Source organism: Sciurus carolinensis, chromosome 1 (assembly GCF_902686445.1).
Source record: "Sciurus carolinensis chromosome 1, mSciCar1.2, whole genome shotgun sequence".
Taxonomy (NCBI): domain Eukaryota; kingdom Metazoa; phylum Chordata; class Mammalia; order Rodentia; family Sciuridae; genus Sciurus; species Sciurus carolinensis.
Window position 1 is genome coordinate 190,605,141 of NC_062213.1, and position 23,712 is coordinate 190,628,852.

A 23,712-nucleotide genomic window follows, 5' to 3' on the forward strand; every position below is an offset into this window, starting at 1 on the left:
TGGGCAACTTGGTGAGATCCTGTCTCAAAATAAAAACAAAAGGATGGGGAATGTGGTACAGTGGTACAATGCCCCAGGGTTCAATCCCAGTACGGGGGGCGAGGGGAATAAATAATTCACACATAAAACATCCATTAACTACCTGCATTATTTCAATTCTGTCAAAACTGTCCCAAGTACTGAACTGATCAGATGGGGAAACAGATGCTCAGGGATAAGTAATTCCCCAAGATCAATTTAGCGCCTGGTGAGGCGGTGCATGCCTGGAATCCTAGCAAATCAGGAGACTGAGGCAGGAGGATGGCAAGTTCAAGGCTAGCCTCAACAACTTGGCGAGGTCTCAAGCAATTTAGTGCTGCCCTGTCTCAAAATAAAAAAAGGGCTGGGGCCGGAGGCGCGAGCCTGTAATCCAGCGGCTCGGAAGCTTGAGGAAGGAGTTCAAAGCTCGAGTTCAAAGTCAGACTAAGCAAAAGCGAGGCGCTAAGCAATTCAGTGAGACTCTGTCTCTAAATAAAATACAAAACAGGGCTGGGGATGTGGCTCAGTGGCTGAGTGTCCCTGAGTTCAATCCCTGGTACCCCACCTCACTACCCGCCCCCCCCAAAAAAAAAAGGCAGATTGGGGATGTAGGTCAGTAGTAAGTGCCCCTGGGATCAATCCGCAATACAAAAAAGAAACAGAAAAACCAGTTTGGCACAGTAGTAGCACCGCCAGGCCACACACTAAGGTCTAGAGGCTTCCAGCAGTTTCACGAACCTAACTCCAGAATCTCGCCTTCGCGCTTCTTTCGGGAATGGTGTAACCAGCCCTCTTTCCCCCCGGGATTCTGGGATTGGCGGTGTCCGCGGAATCTGGACGCCCAGGGCCAACAGCTCTGGAGCACACTCGGCCACACTCGGCCGCACCCGCTCCGCTGTGCGCGGGTCGTTCAGGGACCCTTCTTTCTCTTTTGGGGGTTGGCGGGTACAGGAGGTTGAACCCAGGGGCGCCTTACCAATGAGCCACATCTCCAGCCCTTTTAATGTTTTATTTTGAGACAGGGGCCTCGTTAAATTGCGGAGGCTGGCCTCGAACTTGCGATCCTCCTCCGCCAGCCTCCAGAATCGCGGGCCTTGCGGGCGAGCGCCAGCGCGCCGCGCTCAGGGAGCCTCTCGACTTAGCCAATGAGAAGCGCACCGACCCCGGTCGCCTGGGAAACCGCGTGACAACAAGATGGCGGTGCCGGGACTTCTCGCCGGCCCTGCTTGGTGAGTCCCGGCCCAGGGCCTTTCTGCGCCCGCAATTCCCCAGCGGGCTGCGGCCCGAGCCCCAAGAGCCCCGAGGGCCCGCGACCTTCCCCCGGCGGGTGCCCCGAGCCCCGGGAGCCGGCTCGGCGTCCCGCCCTCCGCGGCCGTGCGTGGGGGCGGCGGCGGCGAGGCGGCTCCCGGGGCGGGGCTGGCGGTGGTGGACGTGGCGCCGCGAGCGCGTCCAGCTGGGATTTGGGGGAGAAGCGTGCGCCGCCCAGCCGGGTCCGCGCTGCAGCGCTGGCGGGGGTGAGGAACAGGCCCGGGAGGTGTGGCGAGGGAGGCCCCGCCCCAGAGACGTGGACGCAGGGACACCAGCGCCAGTCCCAGACCAAGACCGCCCCCAGCCTTAGGCGCCCTGGGCTGCCCTGGAGCCCCCATAATGAAGCGGGGAGGCAGGACTTTGTCCTCAGGTCCCCCACTCCGAAGTCGAAGGAGACGGCTGTGTGCTCAGGAGTCCCCAGACTGATGGGGAGACGTAGTCCCTGTCCCCGGAGGTCTCCCGTAATCCATGGGAAGATAAATCTGGACATAGTATGTCGAATTGGACCCGAGTGAGACTGGAAGCTGGGCAGTCACTGTGACAGCCCTTTGTGCAGCAAGCATCCCACTAGGCTGGACAACAGTGGGCTTGGAAAGGAGGGACTGTGCCTTAGAGACATTGCAGTTTACCCCGCAGGGTTTGGTAACTGATGGGAACAAGAGGGAAGGAAGAAGAATTTTGTGGTTGGACGATGGAGTCTCCTTAAAAAAGGGGAAGATGGAGGAGTTGCTTTTGTCGGGAAATGTTGCATTGGTTAGGGGACCATTTTTTTTTTCTCTGTGGCAGCTTTATTGATATATAACATATATTATACACTTAACCTCTTTAAAGTATAAATTTCAATCATTTTATAGTATGTTCTAAATGTCCATAATTGGTCAAATCTATAGCGACAGAAGTAGATTAGTGGCTGTCCTAGAGCTGACTGGGGAAAGGGAGGGAGGACCGTCGGAGGCTAAATTGGGGATGACTGCTAAAAGGTACAGAGTTTTTTGTTTGTTTGTTTGTTTGGGTAGTAGGGATTGAAGACAGGGAAGCTTCACCACTGAACTACACCCCTAGTCCTTTTTGTTTCATATTTTGAGACAGTATTTCGCTAAGTTGCTGAGTCTGTCTTCCAACTTGTGATTCTCCTCAACCTCCCAAGTTCCTGGGATTACAGGTGTGTACCACCACACCTGGCTACGGGGTCTTTTTGTGCTGACGAAAATGTTCTAAATTTGTGGTGATATTCACCCTGTGAATATATCAGAAACTTAACTTTAGGGCTAGGGTTGTAGCTCAGGGGTAGAGCACTTGCCTAGCATGTGTGAAGCTTGGAATTCAGTCCTCATATAAGTATGTAAAATAAAGGTCCATTGACAACTAAAAAATACTAAAGAACTTAACTTTACACTTTAGAAGGGTGAGGTATGTGTAATTTTTAAAAAAGGCTCTATACCGTATGGTTCTAGTCATGTAACTTTCTTGAAGAAGTGGAAAAGAGCAGTGGTCACTAGGGGTTAGGGCTGGGAAGGGCAAGGGGTGGTTGTGACCGTCAAGAGGCGACTGGAAGAAGACCCTTGTGGAGAAGGATGAGGCCACATCCCGTAACCTTCATCTCCCCATGTGGTTAGAGGGCACACACCTGCCAGCACAAGCTGTACAAAGTGGCCTGATCGTGAACTTGATTATATAAATGTAACTACTGAAGGAGATGGAGTGACAAATACGTGGGATCTCTCTGTACTAGTTCCCTAATTTCCTGTGACTCTATAATAATTTCCAAATAAAAAGCTAAATTATGACTGAAAGACAAACTGAAGGACAAGAAAACAACAGAGGTGTCAGCCTGGTCAAGGGAAAAGTGTGGGTCAGAAGGGGACTTCCAGGCAGGGGGAGCCACATGTGCACTTGAGGCACCACCAGCAGCGCAGCTGGCAGAGTGCAGGGGCGGTCAGGTGGAGGATGACCTGGTCAGGTCAGGAGACAGGGATGGGCACCAGATCACCCTTATTAAGGAAGGGCAAGGACGGGGCAGGGTGGGGAGGCTCGAGGGTGGGGTGAGGACCCTGGGCCTGGGGCCTGGGGGAGGACTTCTCCTGAAGGGACAGGGCATGAGCACTACCCTGTAGAACAAAGGTTGCCTTGGATGGCTGCCTTGAGCCACCTGGGTCCCTGCTCTGGGTAGCTTCAGGGCAGAGGACAGTGCCACACGTTTCCCGAGAGGAACCTCCTCAAAACACTTAGTTCAGACTCTCCCTAATGGAGGTCCTTCCTTTGACTCTAAGATTTCTAAGCACTAGACTTGTTTTGTGTGTGTGGTACTAGGGATGGAACCCAGGGGCACTCTACCACTGAGCTATGTCCCCAGCCCTTTTTATTTTGAGACAGGGTCTCGCTAAGTTGCTGAAGCTGGCCCTGAATTTGTGCTCTCTTGCCTCAGCCTCTTGAGCGGCTGGGATTGCAGGTGTGCACCACCACACCTGGAAGTATTAGCCACTTAACGTACCGAATAGAGTAGTGGCCCCTACTCTGCATCCTGATATGCCTAACTCTTTCTGGAAGGAAAAGAAAAGGAAGGACTGGGGTTGTGGCTCAGAGGTAGAGCACTTGCCTAGCATGTGAGAGGCACTGGGTTCGATCCTCAGCATTGCATAAAAATAAATAAAATAAAGGTCCATTGACGACTAAAAGGAAGGAAAAGAAGGCAAACGGGCCGTTATAAATGCCTAGTTCTAGGTGCCAATAACAACAAAACCCACAAGAGCCACACTCAGTTTTCAAGTACTTCCCTTGAGCTTGGCATTGGCTAGGTGCTTTGTTACCTCTGAATCCCTTAGTAACCCACCTGGGTGGTACTGTTACTGTCTGTATTTTGCACCAGAGGAACCACGGTGCCAGTTACATATTGGGTGGCAGAATCTGCAGAGTCTGGGTTCTTGACCTCTGTATCACATAGGCAGGGACCTGGCTGAATCTTGCCCCTGGGTCGCCCTCTCTGCCTCTGAGATGGTATGTGTGTGGGCGTGTGTGTATGTGTGCGCATGTGTGCCCCTGGCTTCTAATAGGAGAGGAGGACATGCCTGGGCTTTGTATCAGCCAGTTTGCTGATGGATAGACAGAAGCTCCAGGCCTCCTGCCTAGTCTTGCACCCTGGCTCTGAGTTTGGAAAGCCCCCAACAAAGGGGCTTCCCACCTCACTTCCAGGCAAAGGTCTCCATGTTCAGAGCAGAGAGCTGGATACCCAGAGGAACAGGCAATATCAGAAGGCTCCAGAAACCTCTGCAAGGCATTGGAGGAGTGAGGGCCCCTGCTCCTGGACAGTGCTCCCTTGTGGGAAGAGTAGACAGGGAAGAGAAGCTTCAGGCCACCTGGGCCTGAAACCCTAGGTCCCCGCTGTCCCCAAGGGCTCACTTCCTCCTTTCCTCTCAGGGAGTTCCCGACAGCTAAACTCTAGACTAGAACTATGAGCTCACCTCTGGCCTCCCTTAGCAAGACCCGGAAAGTGCCCCTGCAGTCGGAACCTGTGAATCCTGGGTAAGGAGCCAACCTCACAGAGTCTTTGTGTCCCTGCCCCTGTCTCCACCTGGGCCCTCCCTGGCCCTCTTACTGTCTTGGGGAATACAACGACGAGGTAAACACTTTTTCCTGACACCTTCTTTTTCTTTAGACCTTCTGGGGAGCTCTCCTTTGTGAGAGCCGCAAATTGGATGGTACCTTTCTGTAAGGGACAGGCCCTGTAGGAGCGGCTCAGTACCTGCCATTTCATGTTCATTTTCTACTAATTCTGCAAACTCTGATGGTCTTCCCACCCTGGACCAGGCCTGTGTTGGGCTCTTGCAAAAAGGGAATCTCTTCCACCTTTTATCACTTTCACGTTGCTCCTTTGGACACTACTTACAGTCATTATGGGCCAAGGTGATCCGGAGGTTGAGTGACAGATCTGGGGACCTGCAGCCACTTCAGAGCAGAGCTGGGGCTGGGCTCATGGAATTTGGAACTCTTAGTCTTCCCCCCTTGGACCTGCAGTTGTTTCCTGTCCTCCTCATTGGGAGGAGTCACACATTCTGAAGCATGTCCCTTGGCTCACCCTGGCTAGGGATGGCTTTTAGGGGCCAAAGTCCTCAGGAGGCAGAGGCCCCGTTTCTTTCTCTTTTGGCTTTGTCTGGGACTTGGGGCCTGGAGCCTTTTCCCTGGTGGCATTCCCTGGGTCTTAATTTGTGTTTCTTCCTTCTCCTTCCTGCTGGGTTTCCCAGAAGGCGAGGGATAAGAATATACGGAGACGGTAAGTGTGGGCTCTGTCCTCTTGTCCCCTTCACTGCCTCCCTGCCTGGATGGGTGGGGAAAGAGTCTGCTGAAGGCCCCTGGGCCTGAGCAGCTGACCTGCCTCAGTGTGCTGTGGCTCCTCACCCTCTCCCTGAGGCCTGGGCTTCCCTCCTGGCAGATGAGGAGGCCTTGCCCCTCATCGGAGATGTCCTCACTCACTTTTGAACCCCTCAGTCCACTGTAGGTCTGGCTGTGGCTGCTAGAAACTATGCAGGGGCTGAGAGGGGTGGCCTCAGCCTCCTGCCCACAGCCTCCACAGCCCTTTACAGCCGCTTCTCCCTGGAGTTTGACCTCACATCTTTGCCCTGGCTCCGCGTGACTCCTGTGGGATCCCAACCCCATTTAGGCCCCTCCATGCATTGTTGGCCACTCAGGCCCGCTCCTGGGAGAACTGCTAGGAGAGGACCATTTTAACTGGACCTTTGCCCAAACCCCCAAGTTACCTGCCTTCGTACTCTTGGGGGCAGCGTGAAGGCTGCTCACCTCAACTGGGGCCTCCGGTCTGAGCTCCCTCTCAGGCTCAGCTCCAGAGCAGTGACCTGGGCATCCATGTCTGCAGAAGATGAGGTGGATATGCTGAACGATGGATCTGGCTCTGAAGAACGGATCTCTGCTCCTTCCTGCTATGGCAGCGTAGGCGCTTCTGTGAGTAGGCAAGGTGAGACCAGAGGCCTGAAGGGATTGAGTCCTTGCAGCAGGAGGGAGCCCCAGAGAAGGGCGAGGCCCCACAAGTCATGGCTCCTACACTTGTCTGCTGAGTCTGAGGTGGCGGCCCCTGGCTGACCATGGCCATGTGCCTGTACCTCCACACCTGGCTAGACCTAGTTTGTCATAAAGCACACAACCCCCCGGCTTAGCCCAGGAGGTCTGGCCAAGCCCCAGGCCAGGCTGTGACTGGAGCCTCTGGAGTCCCCATCAGGCACGAGGACAGTGGGTCCAGGGTTCAGGGTGAGAGAGGGTAAGGGGGCTAAGGGGAGAGCCCCTGGGTGTAGTCCCCAGCACATGAAATAAATACATAAAGAGCCTGGTGATTCTTGAGCAAACTCCCCTCCATTTGACAGTTGGGAGGATTGAGGTGGAAGAGCCTGGATCCAGTCCTACAGCCATTTGATCACAAAGCAGGATCTCCTGCACCCAGCTGGGAGGCAGGTTATTGGTAACCACAGCAACAGCCCCTCCCCTTAAAGGAGCCCTCTGCCTCCACTCTCTCCTCCTCCCCTGTCATGTACTTCTCACTCGTCCCCTGCCAGTGTCTGTCCCCACCAACATCTTAAATAGCAGCTGCCTGTGCTGTGCTCTGCTGAGCAACCTCCGATCTGTCCCCTGTCCTCAGAACACCCTCCTCTCATGGACGCCACGTCACTGCCCCTCAGTCGCCTTCCTCCCAGGCTCTTTCCCCAGCTCTCTTTGCCAGCACCTTCTTTACCTCCCAGCCTTCCAGTGCGGGTGCCCACCTACCTGGACTCTCGTCCCTCTCTGTACCCTCTCTGTGAGTTACCCACACTGCATGTGCTGGCAGCTCCTGAAAGCTGACAGGTCACTTCAGGTGCTTTTGACTGCAAGTCAGAGAGAACCCTCAGTCAACCCGCATAAGCAATGGGAAGATTTGTTATCCCATGTGCCAAGAACTCCTGAGGAGGCAGCTCCAGGGCTGCTAATTCAGTGACTCAAAGACATCATCAAGAGTTCTGGTGTCAGCCAGGTGCAGTGACACATGCCTGTAATCCCAGCAGCTCAGGAGGTTGAGGCAGGAGGATTGCATGTTTGAGACCAGCCTTAGCAAGTTAGCGAGGCCCTCTTTTAACATAAAAATTAAAAAGGGCTAGCCGTGGCTCAGAGGTAAAGCGCCCTGGGTTCCATCCTCAGTACTGTAAGGAAAAAAAAAAAAAAAAAGTTCAGGTTTCTTCCTCCTCACCCCTTGCCCAGCCTGCCTGGGCATCCTGCTTGGTTGCCCAATGGCTATAGTGCCTGCTCACAGTAGGAAGGTGTCCAGGGGATGAAGGAGGCCTGTTTCTTCCCATCTCTCTTTTTCCTCTTCTCAAACTTTTTATTTGAAAAATTTTCCAGTGTACAGAAAAGCTGAGATGATAGTGCAATTAACACCCGTGTGTCTCCCTCGGCAGCTGCGGGTGGTTGGCCGCGTCTGCCTTTTCTCATTCCGTCTACTCACACATGGATGCAAATGTATTTTTAAAATATTTTTTAATTGTCAATGGACATTTATTTATTCATTCATTTATATACAGTGCTGAGAATCGGACCCAGTGCCTCATGCATGCGAGGAAGTGCTCTGCCCCTGAGCCCCAGCCCCAGCCCTGCACATGTATTTCTAAGATTCAGAATTTGGAAAGAAACTGCAGAGATCATGACATTTCATCTTTAACCACTTCAACAGGCATCTCTTAAGGATAAGGAAGTACTTAATCCCAATATTATCATCACACCTAAGCACATGGATTATTTAATAACATCTACCATCTATCTCTTCGACATTCAGATCTCCCCAGTGTTCCAAAGTACCTCTCAGAGTGATTTTCCCCTCAGTCTAGGACTGACCTGAGAGTCATGCGCTTTGCCTAGACGCTATACTTCTCTACAATAGTCTCCCTCCCTTTTAAAACATTGACTTTTTGAGGAGTTCCAGACCTTTGTCTTTCAGAACGCCCCTAACTCTGGATCTGTCTGGCAGTGCTCCTGCTGTGGCCTCCTCCCTTATCCTCTGCATTGCCTGCAATCTGGAGGTTTGATTTTGAGTCTTGATTAGATAGAGGCTGACCTTTTTCGGGGGGAAGGGTAGATTCTGGAGATTTAACCCAGAGTTGCTTTACTGCTGAGCTACATCCCTCGCCCTTTTTTTTTTGAGAGGTTTTTATTTTTATTTTAAGTTGCTTAGTGAGACCTTGTTAAGTTGCTGCGGCTGGTCTTGAACTTGCAATCCTCCTGTCTCAGCCTCTGGAGCTGCTGGGATCATAGGTGGGTGCCACCAGGCCTGGCAAGACTTCTAGGTGGTGCCGCTCAGGTGCTCCACCACATACTCATACACTTCGGACAGGTTAACACACCTCAGTTTCCTAAAACAGCTCGTTGACCTCCTGGGCACATTGCCAGAGTTACATGAACTGATCTGCATAGAGTTTTGAGCAGTCCCTTTCGTGTGTTAGCTGCTAGTAGTATTTTTATTTCTGCTCCGGACCCTTTCCCTGGACCTCCATGCCTCAGCCTCACCTCCAGGCCTGGGCTCTAGGGACTCTGTCCCCTTGGCAGGCTCTATGTACCATGACTCAGATCTGATGGCCTTCATGGCAAGGAAGATGCGAGAACTGGAGCAGCAGGTGAAAGCGCAGACCGACGAGATGATGTCCAAGGTAGGCCTCCAGCGGGGAGGTTCCAGGTGGACCGCAGTCTGGCCAGGGTGGGTGGGTTCTAGGTCCATCTGCCCCACTGAACGGCCTGGTCTGATGGCTAGGTATGGCCTATGACCTTAGCGGAGAGGCTGGGTCTCCTCCACAGCTGGGCCTGATCGACCTTGAGCTGGGTAGAGCAGCAAGCATCATGGGCTGCGCCCTTCCTCACCTCCGTGGGACCACGGTTATCTGAGGCACAGGAACAGTGGCGGTGCCAAAACTCGTCAGGGGCATGGTCTTTGTGCTTCCCAGTGCCCCCCAAATTCCCGATCTTCCTGTTTGGAAGGGCTTAACGTTACCCCGTTTGCACCCCCTGTGGCTCTGGGACCCGCCAGGCCTGGCCTCACCCTCTGCCTTGCTTCTGCAGGATCAGAAGATCCTGGCGCTGGAGGACTTGGTGCAGAACCTGCAGCAGAACCAGAGTGAGAGGCCCTTGTGGAGGGCTGACCCGTGACTCCTGGGAGCGTGGGTGGTGGCTTCTGGGCATCAGGGCTCCAGGACCGTCAAGTGGACCCCTTGGTGGGGTTTGGACAGCCGGGCCCAGAGAGGGCAATGACACCTCCAGGACAGTACTGGAGTCACCCAGTACCTGCTCCAGGGGACTGAGTCCCCTGAGGTGTACCATCCAAAGCACGGAGAACACCTCCAAGGGGATTGGTGGCTCCTTGAGAGTCAGCCAGGGTGACCCACAGGGTTAGGGGAGAAACCAGAGGGATGGGCCCGGAGGCAGTTCTCAGAGGCCACTGAGCCTCACCCTGGCTTCCCTCTGAAGGCATGGTGACCGGGCAGCAGCAGGAGGAGCTGCAGACCATGTGCTCGCAGCTGCAGCGGCAGGTGGGGGAGATGGAGGTGAGCGGCAGAGCTGGGGGAGGGGCAGCCAGCCAGCTGTGACTGGCCCTGGGCAGGTCACCCCTCAGCAACCTGGCCAGAGCCTCCCTCCCTGGGCCCTTCCTCACCAAGCATCCCAACCAGGGGCCCTGCCTGTCTCCCTGCCCAGGACTGACCTGGAGTTAAAGAGCCAGGAAGGTGTCCAGAGCCAGGGTATGTCCCTCCTGAACTGCATCCAGCTCTTAATGGGCCCCTCCCCTGCCTGATAGGCCTCATGGCTTCTCGTGGGGCTCCATTTCTAAGGCTCACCCTGCCCACCTCAGCCACCGGGCCCTTCTCCGGTTCTTTGACCACGTGGAGCTCTTCCTACACCAGGACGGTCGCCCACAGTCTCTTCCTGCTTGTCCTGGCGAGCTTCCCCATCCTCAGCTGTTGGCCCTGCAGCCCTCCCAGCCTCTGACTAGGCTGGATCCTCTGTCCCTGTCCTTCGTCTTCTTAGCCCCTCATCTCTCTTCCCCTGTGGGACTGTGAACTCCATGAGACAGGGATCGTCCCGGACCTGGCGCTGGGCCATCCCCTGCCTTAGTGACTTCTCACTTACCCAGTGACCTTGTCACCTCAGTCACCTTTCTTCCATTCAGCACCCAATCCAGAAACAGGGCTGGAACTGGGGGCCCCAGGTGCAAAAAGGGTGCAGCACGAATGTCTCTCAGTGCCCACCCTGCCTCTGGGCCTACACAGGGGTCTTTGGGGCCAGAAGCAAACCCACTCCTCAGTCACAGTGGAGAGCCGTCCACTCCTGGCCTGCTCAAGCCTGGGGCTGTGGAACACACCTGTCCCGCTGGGGGCGTGGCAGCTTGTGGGCCTCTGAGCAGCTGCCACCAGGGTTGAGGGCCATCCCAGAACCTCGGTGGGGGCAGCACTGGCTCGCACACGCATCCCCCACACATTTACACTTCCTGAACTTCGCAGACTCAAAGTGTCCACAGTGTAGGACACGCTTCCAGGCACTGGATAAGTACTGTCTTCACAAGACAGATATGGTCCCCAGACCCTAGGGGTGGGACCCCCTGAGCCAGGAGCCAGGAGGGGTCCAGGAGGTAGGGGCAGGGAGCTGGGACTGGTGGGACAAGTGAATTTTGAGATGCTCCCTGGTCTTCAACATCCAGGTGGTCTACACTGGCATGACCACGGAGACGTGGGAGTGCACAAGAACCAGGAAGGACAGGGCAGTGGGGCAGGGACCTCAGGTGGACGAGGCCTGGAGTGGGGAACCAGCAAAGGAAATGGCAAAGAACAACCCATGAGTAGGAGGAAAGCCAGCAACTGAGGAAAGAGGACACAAGTGTGGCCACCGGCTTCGGCCGCCGGCAGACAGCTCGGGGCGTGTGGAACTGGAGTGGGTGGGGAAGGGGGACGCTGGAGTCAGCCACGGGATGTGGAGGCAAGCTGGAAGTTTTCCTGTGTCAGAGCCGAGATGAGGCCCAAGGGCAGGCCCATGGGTGGCTTCATGGCCTCTCAGTTCTGCAGAGTGGGGTGTCCCTGCCTCCTGCTGGAGCCAGACCCACACGGTTCCCCACAGCTGCAGTGGCCAACGTCAGTGAGTCCTTCGTTGTGCCAGGCTCTGTACTAAGCTCTTGGCATGAGCTGTCTCACCGAGTCTCCCCACAAGCTCATGTGGCAGGTTCTGCCATCGCCATTATACAGAGGAGGAGCTGAGGCTTAGGAGGTAGAAGGCTTTCAAGGTCACAGCCAGGAAGAGGCCAGGGTCCCCTGCCCATCTGCTTTGTCCAGTCAGCTCTGGGGCCAAGGATGGAGCCTGGGGCTTGGGCCGGTGCTGCCTTTTCGTGGGAAGGGGCTGAGCTGGTGGTGCCCCCACACCTCCCCCTTCCTCCCCACAGCGGTTCCTCAATGACTATGGCCTGCAGTGGGTCGGGGAGCCTATGGACCAGGAGAACTCGGTCCTCTCAGAGTACGAAGACACGGACTGGATGACAGCCAAGAAGTTCTGGAAGCCAGGTACGGAAGAGGGCCTGCCCTGCCCCTTTCAAGGGAACTCTCCAGTGGGTTCCTGTTGGCCTGAAGCTCTCCGGATCCCCTCATTTATGCCTGGCCACTCAGCATGATGGGCCTCCAAGGGAACCCACACCTTGCTCTGACCCAGGGAGGGAAGGCCAAGGCCCCAGTCACTGACCACCTAGCCTGCCCTAATGTCACCTTAGTCTGCTTGCTTATCTGTCAGAGGCTCCAGGGACCCAGAGTTACAAGGGGCAGCAAGACCCCTTTGCCACGGGTTCCGTAGATAACAGAATACCGCCCTTCCAAAGCTGCTGCCTTCAAGGAGCAGTCCCTCCTCAATTCCAAGGCTTGGTCCCCTCCATGGATCCCTTTGCAGGCTCATCTATGAGCCAGACCATTGAAATCATCTGCTTCCACAGAACTCCCTGCTTCTCATATTTAACTCAGTGGGTACCTCTGCCCCTCCTTCCCTAGATTTGGGTCCATAGCACTGGCCATTTCTGAAACAGGGAGAAGATACTTCTCCAGCCTTCGGAGTCAAACTCAGATCCTCCTCTCAGCCCACCACCTACTACAAGTGTGGCTTGGGCAAACGACTTCCCTTCTCTGAGCCTCAAGTCCTTCATCAACAAAATGGGGATACACTCGTGCCCTCGGGGTTGCACGGAGTGAGTGAGCTAAGCACAGAGCGCCTCGCACTGGCCTTGCACGCGGTGGGCCTCACATGTAGGAGCTCTTGTTCTCCAAGGTCTTGTGAAAGCACTGGAGCCTTGTGGAACAAGGAGGACCTGGAAGATGACAGCACTCTTTAGGTTCCAGAAGTTTCCTTCTGGGTAAAAACCCAGACTCCTGATATGAGCCCTACCTCCTTTTTAATCCTGATCTTTGACCCGATCCCACTAAGTCTCAGGACAGCCCCCTCACCGGTCGTTCTAAAATCATTACTTCCCGTTGGTGCGACATCGACAGCGTTCAGAGCATTTTTGTAAGCTGCCTTGGCACGAAACAAAGGTCATTCCATTTTACAGATGGGCAAACTGAGGCACTTAGGGAATCTGTTGAGCGGAGGGGCAAGGCTTAAGGCTGAGAGCCCTTTGGGAAGGCAGCCACAATCATCCGGGCAGGAGATGAGGGGATGCCCAGTGTAAGGGATGCTTGTGGTGTGGGCGAGCAGCAGCAGATTTGGGAGGTAGGATCCACAGCCTTGGTGCTTGTGCATGACGGAAGGGACAGGAGGAGTCAGGGATGGCCCAGGGGGTATGACTGGGGAAGATGCTGCATCCACGGGCACACAGCAAGCTGGTGAGCCGGGCAGCCCGGGGCAGGCCGGGTGGTGGGGCTGGCCCTGCTGCCCAGGGGGGTGGGCCTGGCATGCAGCAGCTGTGTGAACTCAGTGTAGGTGCCGTGGCCGAGTTCTCTGGGGCCCCGGGGCCTGGTTGAGAGGCGAGGCCTTGATAGCTGGCGGCAGGTGCTGTAGGAATGGCTGTCCGGGGTGGAGGGCTGGCCTTGCAGTGCCGCCCCAGACCCCTGCTGCACAGGCCGGGCTCTGGCTTCGCGTGGTCCTCCCATCTTCCGAGAGCAACCTTCCTCCTGGCTGGTGGGACCTCCCTGCTCCTTTTAGGAAGGGGTTAGACCGGACGGCTGCTTTCTGGATGTTGCACTGTGGATTCCTCCCCTGCCCTTCACCGGCTCTGCTTTGTTGGTGAGCTAAGCGAGGGGCGCTGAAGCCAGTTTCCCCGCTAAAGCCACCGCTGGGAAACACCTCCCTCCCTGGCTGCCCAGCCCTTGGCCCTCTGTGGTCTCTGCCCTTCTTGGGCCTTTTCTTTCTCCCAGTTCTGGGGCTCCAACCCAGGGCCGCGGTAACCCTGAGCTACACCCCCCGCCTGCCCTCTGCTGCTTTTTTATTTTCAGTGAGGGAGGGGCCGAACTCGTCTCCTCCAGATGAAGACATTTTCCGTTTCCGGCAGCCTTTCCTCCTGGGAGCTCCCTCAACCCGCGAGCCAGCCTGCTCCTGCCCCAGGGACCCCGCTTCCCACCCCTGGCCTCTGGCTGGCCTGATGCCCCTGCTGCCAACCCCCACCCCTGGTTCTGTGCTCGTCTCAGGAACAAGGGACTTTATTCTTAGGCTCGAACACCAGGGTGGCAGCGTGTGGGAACCCGGCCGACGTAACAAGGGGTACTTTCACAGCAGCTGTGGGCTAGGCTGGGACCCGACCCGCTCGGTGTCACCACGGGCCGAGGTGGAGTTCCAGCCGTGCCTGTGTTCCCCCTCGCCATGATTCTTCCTGTGACACTTACCTTGCTATCCTGCTAGGTCTCCACCCGCCGTGTGATTTTGACCATGTTCATAAGACCAAGGTGACTGTAGGGTGCTGTGACCATTCTATACACGTGCTTGCCCCAACACCTGGAATTGCTCCTTCTCACCTGGGAAAGTTCCTGATTTGGTTTTGGAGGAAACCAAAAAACCATTGTCTTGCTTTAGTGGGTTTTATCTTTAGTTTTTCGGTTCTAGGGATTGACCCCAGGGTTGCTTTACCCGTGAGCGACATCCCCAGCCCTTTTTATTTTTATTTATTTATTTATTTGTTTATTTTGGAACCAAGGATTGAACCCAGGGACACTTGACCACTGAGCCACATCCCCAGCCCTTTAAAAAATTTTTTTTGAGACAGGGTCTCACTAAGTGGCATAGGACCTCACTGAGTTGCTGAGGCCGGCTGGGACTTGTGATCCAGCCTGCCACAGGTGTGCTGTGGGTTTGATCTCAGTGATCTTGTTCTTGGCTCTGGCGTCCTGTTTCTCCACTGACCACACCACCTCTGAGGGCAGCTCTGACTTCTTGTCCTCCCACCTCCTGGTGCAGCATCCTAACTGTGCAGCCCTGGTCTGCTTTTTAAATTCCCAGCATCGTGGTGTGATTGGCTACCCCGCAGTACAGGACTGGCGGAGGTTATCGCTTTGTCTAACTTCCTGACCCCCCTCTGTTAGACCCCCTCCCCATGGGCTTTGGAGCAGAGGCCGTGGACTGGTGAACCAGAGCATCTGTATTAGGCCAACTGGAGATAATTAGAATGTTCTAGAGACTGGAACTCTTGCCTTAGAAGGAGAGTCAGTTGTGCCCATGAAGGGGGCTCAGTAGGGGCAAAGCCTGGCAAGAGGCTGACCGCAGCTTGGACCAGTCATCCCTCCGCGCCCTCTCACCAGGATTTGGAGTGTAGTCAGGATGCAGTGCAGGTGCTCCAGGGCATGTGGAGACATGAAAGGGACAGTCCTACTCTGGTCACAGCACCCCGGGCCGGGTGCGGGCCTCAGGGCTGTGAGCCGACCCCTACACCCGCTCTTCTCCTTGGGTTCCTGCTCCTGCACTTCTCCCACCTCTCCTGCCAGCCCGCCCCTCCACCCCCGCCTCCTCCCAAGTCCCAAGACCCTGAGCCTCCGTCGATATGTCAGTGCTTCTTCCAAACCCCCGGCTTAGGAAGCCACACTCAGCCTGGGTGGCAGCCAGCTTGACTTGTCCCTGGACACTCCCCCTGCCCTGCAGCAGGCAGGCCTGACTGCTCCCCACCCTCTCGCCACCTCCAGGCAGAGGTGTTTTGCCTTCTTTTCCATCCTTTCAAGTTCAGCTCGACCACCAGTGAGTCCACCGATGGCCGGGCCAGGCTGCGGCTGGGCAGCTCCGGGGGAGCGGGCCCTGCTCTGGTGCGGATGGGCTCCAGGCTTAGGCTGGTGGGGCGGGCCCAGGCAGCAGCTGCCACACCTCTCTGAGGCCATCCTGAGACCCTTCCCTCTTAGGAGGAGGATAAATAGTTCCGAGGGGCTCTGAGGGCTGCTGCACGCATTGAGTGAGCATGTGGTGCTTCTCCTGGCGGTGACCTTGACCGCCAGCCCGTGTTCTTAGCCGCTCTTATGCCCCAGAGCACCAAGCGTGGTGCTCGGCATGTGCACCTGCAGGAGCGGGGCTGAGGTGGCCACTGTGCCCAGGACTGGGCCATCAGAGCATGTTGGGACAGTCCACAGGACGAGGTGGGGACTGGGTGGCACTGTACTCAGTGGGCAGGGACACAGACTCCCACAGGCCCGAGGTCACTCCCTGCCTTGGTCACAGGCTGGCTTTGTGTTATGGCAGCGATCAGATTCGGAGCCTCTTCTCTCCGCCCTGGCTCCTCTGAGGCGCACAGGACGTGTGTGAAGTCCGCAGAGCGGGCCTGACCTGCAGAGAGGTGGTAACAGGCTCCTTTTCCTGTCGCATGAGCACGTGGGCAGTGCGCCTGAGAGGGGGGCCACCTGTGCACCTGAGATCCTGCCAGAGCCACCACTCACCCTGACAGCGGCCGAGTCTGACCCTCCTCTGGCGCTGCAGCCCCTGTAGTGGCACTTAGCCACATGCCATTGTCACTGCTTGTCACCTTGTCTCCTTCAGTTGGGTACAAACCTGAGGAAGGTACGACTCTGGGCATGGGTGGGCATTGCCACCATTCACAGGGCCTAGCGTCCAGACCTGAGGACGGGTGGGCAGGTCAGCACGTGCTTCTGGAGCACCCACTTGGGGCCAGGCCAGGGCCCAGCACTCCAGCCTGGGTTACAGGTGCACCCAGTGTGGTCGAAAGGCAACCAAGCTCGCATGAAATGACAACAGCCTGTGACAGAGCCAAGGGAGTGGGCCCAGGGGCTCCAGGAACCTACCCATGGTGGGGAAGCCCCTGGGCAAGCCTTCTCAGAGGAAGTGGTGGCGAGTGGGGCCCGAGCCGAGTGAGTAAGAGGTGCCAGCAGCAGCCACCCCCTGCCAGGCACCTCCTCAGAGATCAGCAGGGCTGCCGTCCTCATTCTACAAAAGAGGAAGCTGAGGCTCAGGGAAGCCCACTTGCCCAGTGTCATAGAGCTTAGCAGCACAATGGTGGCTGTGTGGCTCCGGGCGTGAGGGAGAAGCCGCGGAAGGGAAGCCAGGCGGGGGCTCAGGAATTGGGCTAGGGAGCCTGGCTCGACCCCGAGCCTCGGCCCTGCTTTTTAATATAGGCATAGCTCTCAAAGTTGGGTGATCTCCCAGCACTGCAGCCCTCGCTCGAAAGGGACCCCAGAGAGAGAGGGCCAGAGCCAACGCTGTGCAGCAGCCTGCATGGTCACTGAGAGCTGACTTAGCGGGCTCTGCAGGCTGCATGACCCTGGGCACGACATCACACAAGGCCCACTTTCCTCGTCTGGAAGGTGGGATGGTCATATGGGCTCTCGGTGCTTGACAGGAAATCATCACTTACAGAGAGGCTCGGAAGCCTGGCCCGTGAGCAGGCAGGGTTCTTTTACTTATTGATTGAATTTTTAATGGTCCTGGGGATTGAATCTGGGTATTTCACCACTGAGCTACGTCCATAGCCCTTTCTATTTTTTATTTTGAGATAGGGTCTTGCTAGGTTGCCCAGGCTGGCCTCAAACTTGTGATCCTCAAGGCTCAGCCTCTTGAGTAGCAATGATTACAGGTGTGTACCACCTAGCCTGGCCAGGGTTCCTGTGTACCTGTTCCACAGAAAGGAGTCTTGTGGTTCAGAGGAAATGCCTCCTCAACCCAGTCCTGTTCCCATTCAGAACAGAGCTGGACTTGTCCCCTGGCCTTCTTCGCCTGTGTGGGCCTTCGCTGCACCTCTGTCCTGACGTGGGAGTCAGGCCTTTGTAGAACACTCGTGGGCCTGGGGCTTACTGGTTTTCCAGCTCTGTGGTGTGGTCTTCTTCCCTCAGCCTTGGATTATCCAGAGCTGTGAGACCTCCTTCTTGGGCCCCTTGTCCCCTCTCCTGTCCATTGTACCTAATACCTGCCCTGTTCACCCCGCTGGAGTTCATTTTTCCAAGCATTGGTCCAGCTGATTGACAGCAGAGCCAGGTTTCTTTTCTTTTGCTAGGTCCCAAGTTAAACCCCCAACCCCTGGGGCAGTTTTGTGGGTTTTTTCCTTTTTTTCTTCCTTCATTTCTCTCTTTTCTTTCAGGACTAGGGATTGAGCCCAGGGTGCTGTACCATTGAGCTACCTCCCCAGCCCTTTTGATTTTTTTGAGTCGGGGTCTCCCTTAGTTGCCCAGACTGACCTGAACTTGAGATCTTCTTGCCTCAGTCTCCCAGGTTCCTGGGATCATAGGTGTGCATGCCTGGTTTGGGGACAGTTATTTGATAAACTTCTTTCCCCTTTCACTGTTTCTTGGCATCCTCCCTTGGGCTTCCAGGGGCAAGCCTGTCCTCTTCCCCTGCCAACTACCCCATGTCTGTCAGCTCCTCTTGAAGCCCTGGACTCAGGCGGCAGCTTGGCTTAGGAGTGAAGTGCCGGTGCTCTTCGGCTCCACTCTGTGGGGTCTGACCGGCCAAGCCAGCCAGCAGCCTCTCCAGGCCTCGCTCTCCCGGGTAGGAGCATGGTGGGCTGGCCTTGTGTGAGACGGTCTTCCCTGCTCTGATTTTGGGGCTCACCAATATTCATTCTCTCTCTCCCCTCCCCCTTTCCCCTCTCTCCTCTCTCCCACTTTCTCCAGTACTAGGGATTGAATCCAGGGGTGTTCTACCCTTGAATTACTGATCCTCGCCTCCCCACCCCTTTTTTTTGAGATAGATTGCCAAAGTTGGCCTTGAACTTGCAATGCTCCTGCCTCGGTCCCCTGAGTAGCCGGGATTATAGACATGTGCCACTGCACTTGGCTACAAATATGCTCTTAAAGTAGTCAGTTGTTAAAGGAAAATAATGTTTTAATGTCATTCTGAATCATACTAGGGATGCCTAGGACATTCTGTTTTTTCTGGCAGGGACTCTGTGGTACTCCAAGGGGGTGTGGGGGGGCAGGTGTAGTGCCTCAGGCGGTAGCAAATGTCAGGGAGTGGGCAGGGCTGGCCAGGGGCGACCATTTCGACAATAGCAAAGGCAACAGGAAACATGGCCACCGTATCTGCTACAACCGCTGCACCACTGTGGGGAAAAGAATTGGGTCCCCAGAGCCCTGACCCACATCCTGCCACAGTCTGGCTGTCCTGGTGAAAAACAGCTTCCAAGAAGGGCCACAGTTACTCGAGTGTTGGAGGGTTGCACCCTAGGGCGACTTCAGAACAGGCTCTGGCCTGTCCCCAGCCAGCATCTCCCCTCTACCTTTCTGCTCCAGCACATTGTGGCTGTCGCATAGCTACAAGTGCGGTGCAGTTTTCAGAAGAGATCAAAGCTTGGCCACTGCTCCAAAGGGTCTGTTGCACAAAAATAGTTGTCCCAGGGCCTGTCCCACATCTGTCCAGCGCTGTCCCAACACCCTTCCTAGCAACCATCTGTCCTCCCTCTTCTGATGGTGCAGGGGTGGGAAACAGACTCTAGAGTGGGCTGGCTCAAGTCCCAAGCCCTCCTCTAACTCCCCAAGTGGCCGGGTGAGTCATTTTTCATGTCTCTGGGCCTCTTTCCTCCTGCATAAAATGGAGATCGCTAGCCCCTGCCTCAGAGCCTCAAGGCTGGCCCAAGCACGAATTGTGCAAGGTAGAGCTGGTAACAACCTAATGGGGACAGAGTGGCCCTCCCGCGGTCATCTCCTTGGCGCTTTCCAGCTGCCCTGGAGGCAGACACTTGCCACCCCATTCTGGAAGGGAATGCTGCATCACGTGATTTGTCTGAGGTCACACAGGTGAAAGTGCAGGAGCTGGGACCCGAGCCCAGGAAGCCTGGTTCCAGGGGCGGGAGCGCTGCCTGTGCGTTTTAGCTGCCGACTCAGTGCTTGGCTTTCCTGAGGGCAAACCGTGCTTCTGCCACTACAGTTCATTGCTAGGCAAGTCACTCAACTCTCTTTAACCCTCAGTTTCCTCATCTAAGAAATGGGGATGAGTAAAGCCCTAGCATAGTGTCGGGAAGAGGAGGGGACATGACGATGGCTACCAAACCCCTGGCACAAGTAAGCGCTCAGTGAGACAGTATGATCTAGTATTAGTCTTCCTTCCTTTTCCTCAGGTGGTCATTTAAGGAGACTCTGAGGCTATGGCCCAGTTTGGGAGAGGGCCACAGAAACCAGGGCTGCTAGGGCACACAGCAGCCACGGTGAGACTCATAGGTCTATCCTCTTTGCCAGGGGATTCACTAGTGCCCCCTGAGGTGGACTTTGATAGGCTGCTGGCCAGCCTGCAGGATCTCAGTGAGCTGGTGGTAGAAGGTGAAAGCCAGGTGACACCAGTGCCCAGTGGGGCACGGCTCCACGTCCTTGAGCCCATCCCGCTGAAGCTCTACAGGAATGGCATCATGATGTTTGATGGGCCCTTCCGGCCCTTCTACGATCCTTCCACACAGGTAGGAGCTGGGGGTGGGACCCACCTGCCCACTGGTGGTACATGGAGATGGTGGAACCAGCTCACCCCAGGCCCAGCCTGCCCCACGGATGCCCCCACCCAAGTCCTAAGGCTGCAAATGGTTCTAGAGCCTGAGGCACTGGGTAAGCCCAGGGCCCAGGGCCCCGCATCCAGGCAGGCAGCTGGCCTCACCTTTCTTCTCCCCGCTACAGCGCTGTCTCCGGGACATACTGGATGGCTTCTTCCCTTCAGAGCTGCAGCGACTCTACCCTGATGGGGTTCCCTTTAAGGTGCTGGGCTGCTCCTCAACTCACCCTTCCCTATGTGGGGGATTTTGGAGAGAAGGGATAAACAGCTTCTGCAGCATCAGCCTCTCTGAAGGGGGAGCCGCCGCCCCAGCTCAGGGGAACGGGTCTCATTAACTCCAGGGGAAGGGTGATCCTGAAACGCCAGGGAGGGAGGGATGGGGCTGCCCTGGTCAGTGGCCACTGGGCAAGGAGGTCCTGAGACTGTACAGCAGACAGCGCCCTCTCGTGGCACCCTGAAGCCTCAGCCTTGGCCAGACCACTGCTCTTCCCTTCCTCCCCAGCATTCAGGACCCCTTGACAGCCTGAGGTCCCTATGCACAAGTGGCCAGGCTTCCCCCAGAGGCTCCTGAAGCATCCGGTTGAGGTGGAAGGCAGTGCTGTGAACCACAAATGCTAAGCAGAGGGCAGGTGCTGGGCCTCAAGGACATGACATGAGCTTGTCTGTGGCCAGGAAAGTGTGAGACGAAGGCCACCACAGGCCCATGAGGCCCAGTGAGTGGCAGGTTATTTCCAGTGGGCGTGTAAGGGAGTGTGCAACTCCCTAGCTCAGAAAACAATGTGAATCACAACTGGGGGTGTTCGAGGTGTCCATGTCAAGATAAGGCCTCAGAGCTGTGCCTTGATGAAGCACATGAGGTGACATGCGGCAATGGGGGTCTGTATTGCAGACTAGGCATCAGCAAGGACTTTGCCCTCTCTGGACACTCACACCCTCCCCCTCACAGTTGGCTCCTGAGAGGGGATCTCTGAGGAGGGTGTCAGAACCGTGGCTCTGGCAGGCATGAGTGTGGGGTATTGGCAGGAGCAGGGCCCAAGCAGGTGACAGCAGCATGAAGCGTGGCTCTCCTGCTGTCTCCCAGGGCCGCAGCCTCCGTATCTGTAAAGTGGGGACTGCATTAGACCATCCCTTGGGCCTGCTCTTGGGGCCTCTGGGCAAGCAGGGTTGGGGTGGGGCCAGGGCTGAGGAGCTGGGCTGGCTGCTATCACCCCTCCTTCCTGCCAGGTAAGTGACCTGCGCAATCAGGTGTACCCTGAGGATGGGCTGGGCCCATTCCCAGGTGAGGGCCGTGTGGTGGGCCGACCAAAGGTGCGCAAGGCTTCAGACCGAGTGGAAGAGCACCCAGGTAAGCTGGGCCCCGAGGCTGAGCCAGATGGCTGGGGGGCTGTGTGGGACAAGCTCCAGGTGGAGTCTTCCATCATTAGTCACAGTCCCTCCCGGGGCCAAGTTTCCCAATGCCCTCCCTCAGGCTCCAGGATGACTGCTGAGAAATTTCTGAACAGGCTTCCCAAGGTTGTGATCCGACAAGGCGAGGTGATTGACATCCGGGGCCCCATCAGGGACACCTTGCAGGTGAGGCCAGCCCTAATTCCCCAGCCCTCTACCACTAACCCTGGCCCAGCTTGCCAGAGCAGCATCTTGCCTAGTGGCTCAGGCTTGTGGGCCCCGGGTGACGGCCAGGATGGTGGGTCCCTCAGAGCTGTGCAGTGGTCTTCTGGAAACTGCAGAGCTGCTGGAGGCTCTGCACTGGGTCCCAGAGAGCAGCCAGACTGGCTAAAGTCAGAGTCCGGGCTGGGGGTGAGCCAAGAGATAGGCGGTACCCTCAAGGTGCAGTCCTGGCGCTCCTTCCTGGTTGTCCTGTGGGCCCTTCAATCTCTCCCTGTCCCTCAAAGAACTGGTTATCTTTTCTCTTCATCCCATCCTGCTGCTTTCTCAGGTTTCCATCTGAGAAAAGTGCAAAAATCTCAGTTTCTCAGACTGCTGTGCCTCCATCCCGCGTCACTAAGTCCTGTCCAGTCTGACCACCCCCGACACTTTTCTCCATCCCCATTGCCACCCCTAGTCTAGGCTCTGGTGTGTGTCCCACACAACACGCCCTCCTCTGGCCAGTCTCCTGCCTCCATTCCTGCCCCTGCCAGCCATCCTCCCCCACAGCGCTCCCTACTGAAATCTTCCAAGGATCCTTAGATAAAGCCAAGTTCCTTATCCTGGCACTCAAGGGCTGTCCTGCACCACTGGGCCCCTCCCCTCTGCTCTCACCTTCTCTTTCTTCCAGTCCAACCTGATTCCCAGCTTTAGCTGTGAACTGATGGCAGTGTCCCAAATGTATCACCTCTTCTAGGAGGCTTTCCCGGATCTCAGGATCTGTGTCCCTGCTGTTGGGAACATCCCTGCCCCCATTCCATTTCTAAGGACTCCTACCCATCCTGCAGTCTCAGCTCAGGTGTCATTTCCCCTGGGAAGCCTTCCCTGACCCCAGGGTGGGTTAGAAATCTAGCCTGGTCATGGACTCTGTGGGCTTTTGCCTTTCCCGTTAGACTGACGGGAGGCTTCTCGAGGGGACTGATGGAGCCTCCTTTCCTTTCCATTTCCTCTCTTGGGCCTCAGTTTACACAGAACACCTCCACCCCTTTGGCTCATTGGTCTCATCAACCCTGTTCAAGGATGAGTCAGTCCCTTCCAAGGGTTGGGGAGATGACTCAGGCAGGGCCTAGGGCTCTGTCCCCTCTCGATTCATGTCTTCCAGAACTGCTGCCCACTGCCTGCCCGGATCCAGGAGACCACAGTGGAGACGCCTGCTTTGGTGGCGGAGCGGGAAAGGTGAGGGAAGGGTGGGAAGGTGAGGGTCTGGTGAGGTCTGGCCACCAGGAACACTGAAGGCCCCTGGGCCTGCAGGAGTCAGAAGTCACCCAACACGCCAGCACCCCCACTCTCCATGCTGCGCATCAAGTCTGAGAATGGGGAGCAGGCCTTCCTACTGATGATGTGGCCCAGGGACACTATTGGCGACGTGCGTGCCCTGCTAGCACAGGCCAGGTGGGCACAGGGCAGGGTTAGGGGCTGCACGGAGGCTCCACCCCTATGGCTTGGCCTGATCTGCATCCCTGGGCCCCCAGGGCCATGGATGCAGCCACCTTTGAGATCTTCAGTACCTTCCCACCCACGGTCTACCAGGATGACACACTCACGCTGCAGGCTGCAGGCCTGGTGCCCAACGCGACGCTGCTACTGCGGGCACGCAGGGCCCCAGTGTCTGACCCTGGCCCCAACTCCAGCTCCAGCCCTGAATAAAGTGCCTGCCCCTGACACCATTGGTTCCACAGGACTCTTGGCAGGGCAGTCTGGAGGGGAAGGCTGAGGCCAAGGAGGGGTGGTGCTGACCCTCCACTCGGTAACTTGAGCCTCAGCTGGCAGGCCTGGCTGCTGGGTCTTTGTCCTCTAGATTCTTCTTTCTCCCAA

At 56.4% G+C, this 23,712-nt stretch overlaps 1 protein-coding gene across 5 annotated transcripts; it reads left to right on the forward strand.

Annotated features, from left to right (window-relative positions):
• The first annotated feature begins 1,119 nt into the window (after positions 1–1,119).
• Positions 1,120–23,555, forward strand: Ubxn11 (UBX domain protein 11). 5 transcript variants are annotated; one of them, XM_047526229.1, is made up of 15 exons: positions 1,120–1,247; positions 4,741–4,845; positions 5,565–5,593; positions 6,194–6,292; positions 8,899–8,999; positions 9,406–9,460; positions 9,811–9,887; positions 11,768–11,885; positions 19,953–20,167; positions 20,379–20,456; positions 21,478–21,598; positions 21,722–21,825; positions 23,000–23,073; positions 23,149–23,289; positions 23,370–23,555. In XM_047526229.1, the coding sequence occupies exons 2-15, from the start codon at positions 4,775–4,777 to the stop codon at positions 23,542–23,544; spliced, it is 1,458 nt and encodes a 485-aa protein (XP_047382185.1). In that variant the 5' UTR covers positions 1,120–1,247; positions 4,741–4,774; the 3' UTR covers positions 23,545–23,555. The 5 variants fall into 5 exon arrangements, with proteins under 5 accessions (XP_047382185.1, XP_047382193.1, XP_047382189.1 ...); XM_047526237.1 differs by having other exon boundaries at positions 5,568–5,593; XM_047526233.1 differs by lacking the exon at positions 1,120–1,247 and adding an exon at positions 4,194–4,320.
• The last annotated feature ends 157 nt before the right edge of the window (positions 23,556–23,712 follow it).

Excerpts from the sequence above, each read along its gene's own strand:
- Ubxn11 (XM_047526229.1), top strand. The coding sequence starts at position 4,775 with ATGAGCTCACCTCTGGCCTCCCTTAGCAAGACCCGGAAAGTGCCCCTG. Across the intron at positions 9,888-11,767 it reads GGCAGGTGGGGGAGATGGAG|CGGTTCCTCAATGACTATGG; the intron begins GTGAGCGGCAGA and ends TCCTCCCCACAG. Across the intron at positions 23,074-23,148 it reads TTGGTGGCGGAGCGGGAAAG|GAGTCAGAAGTCACCCAACA; the intron begins GTGAGGGAAGGG and ends CTGGGCCTGCAG.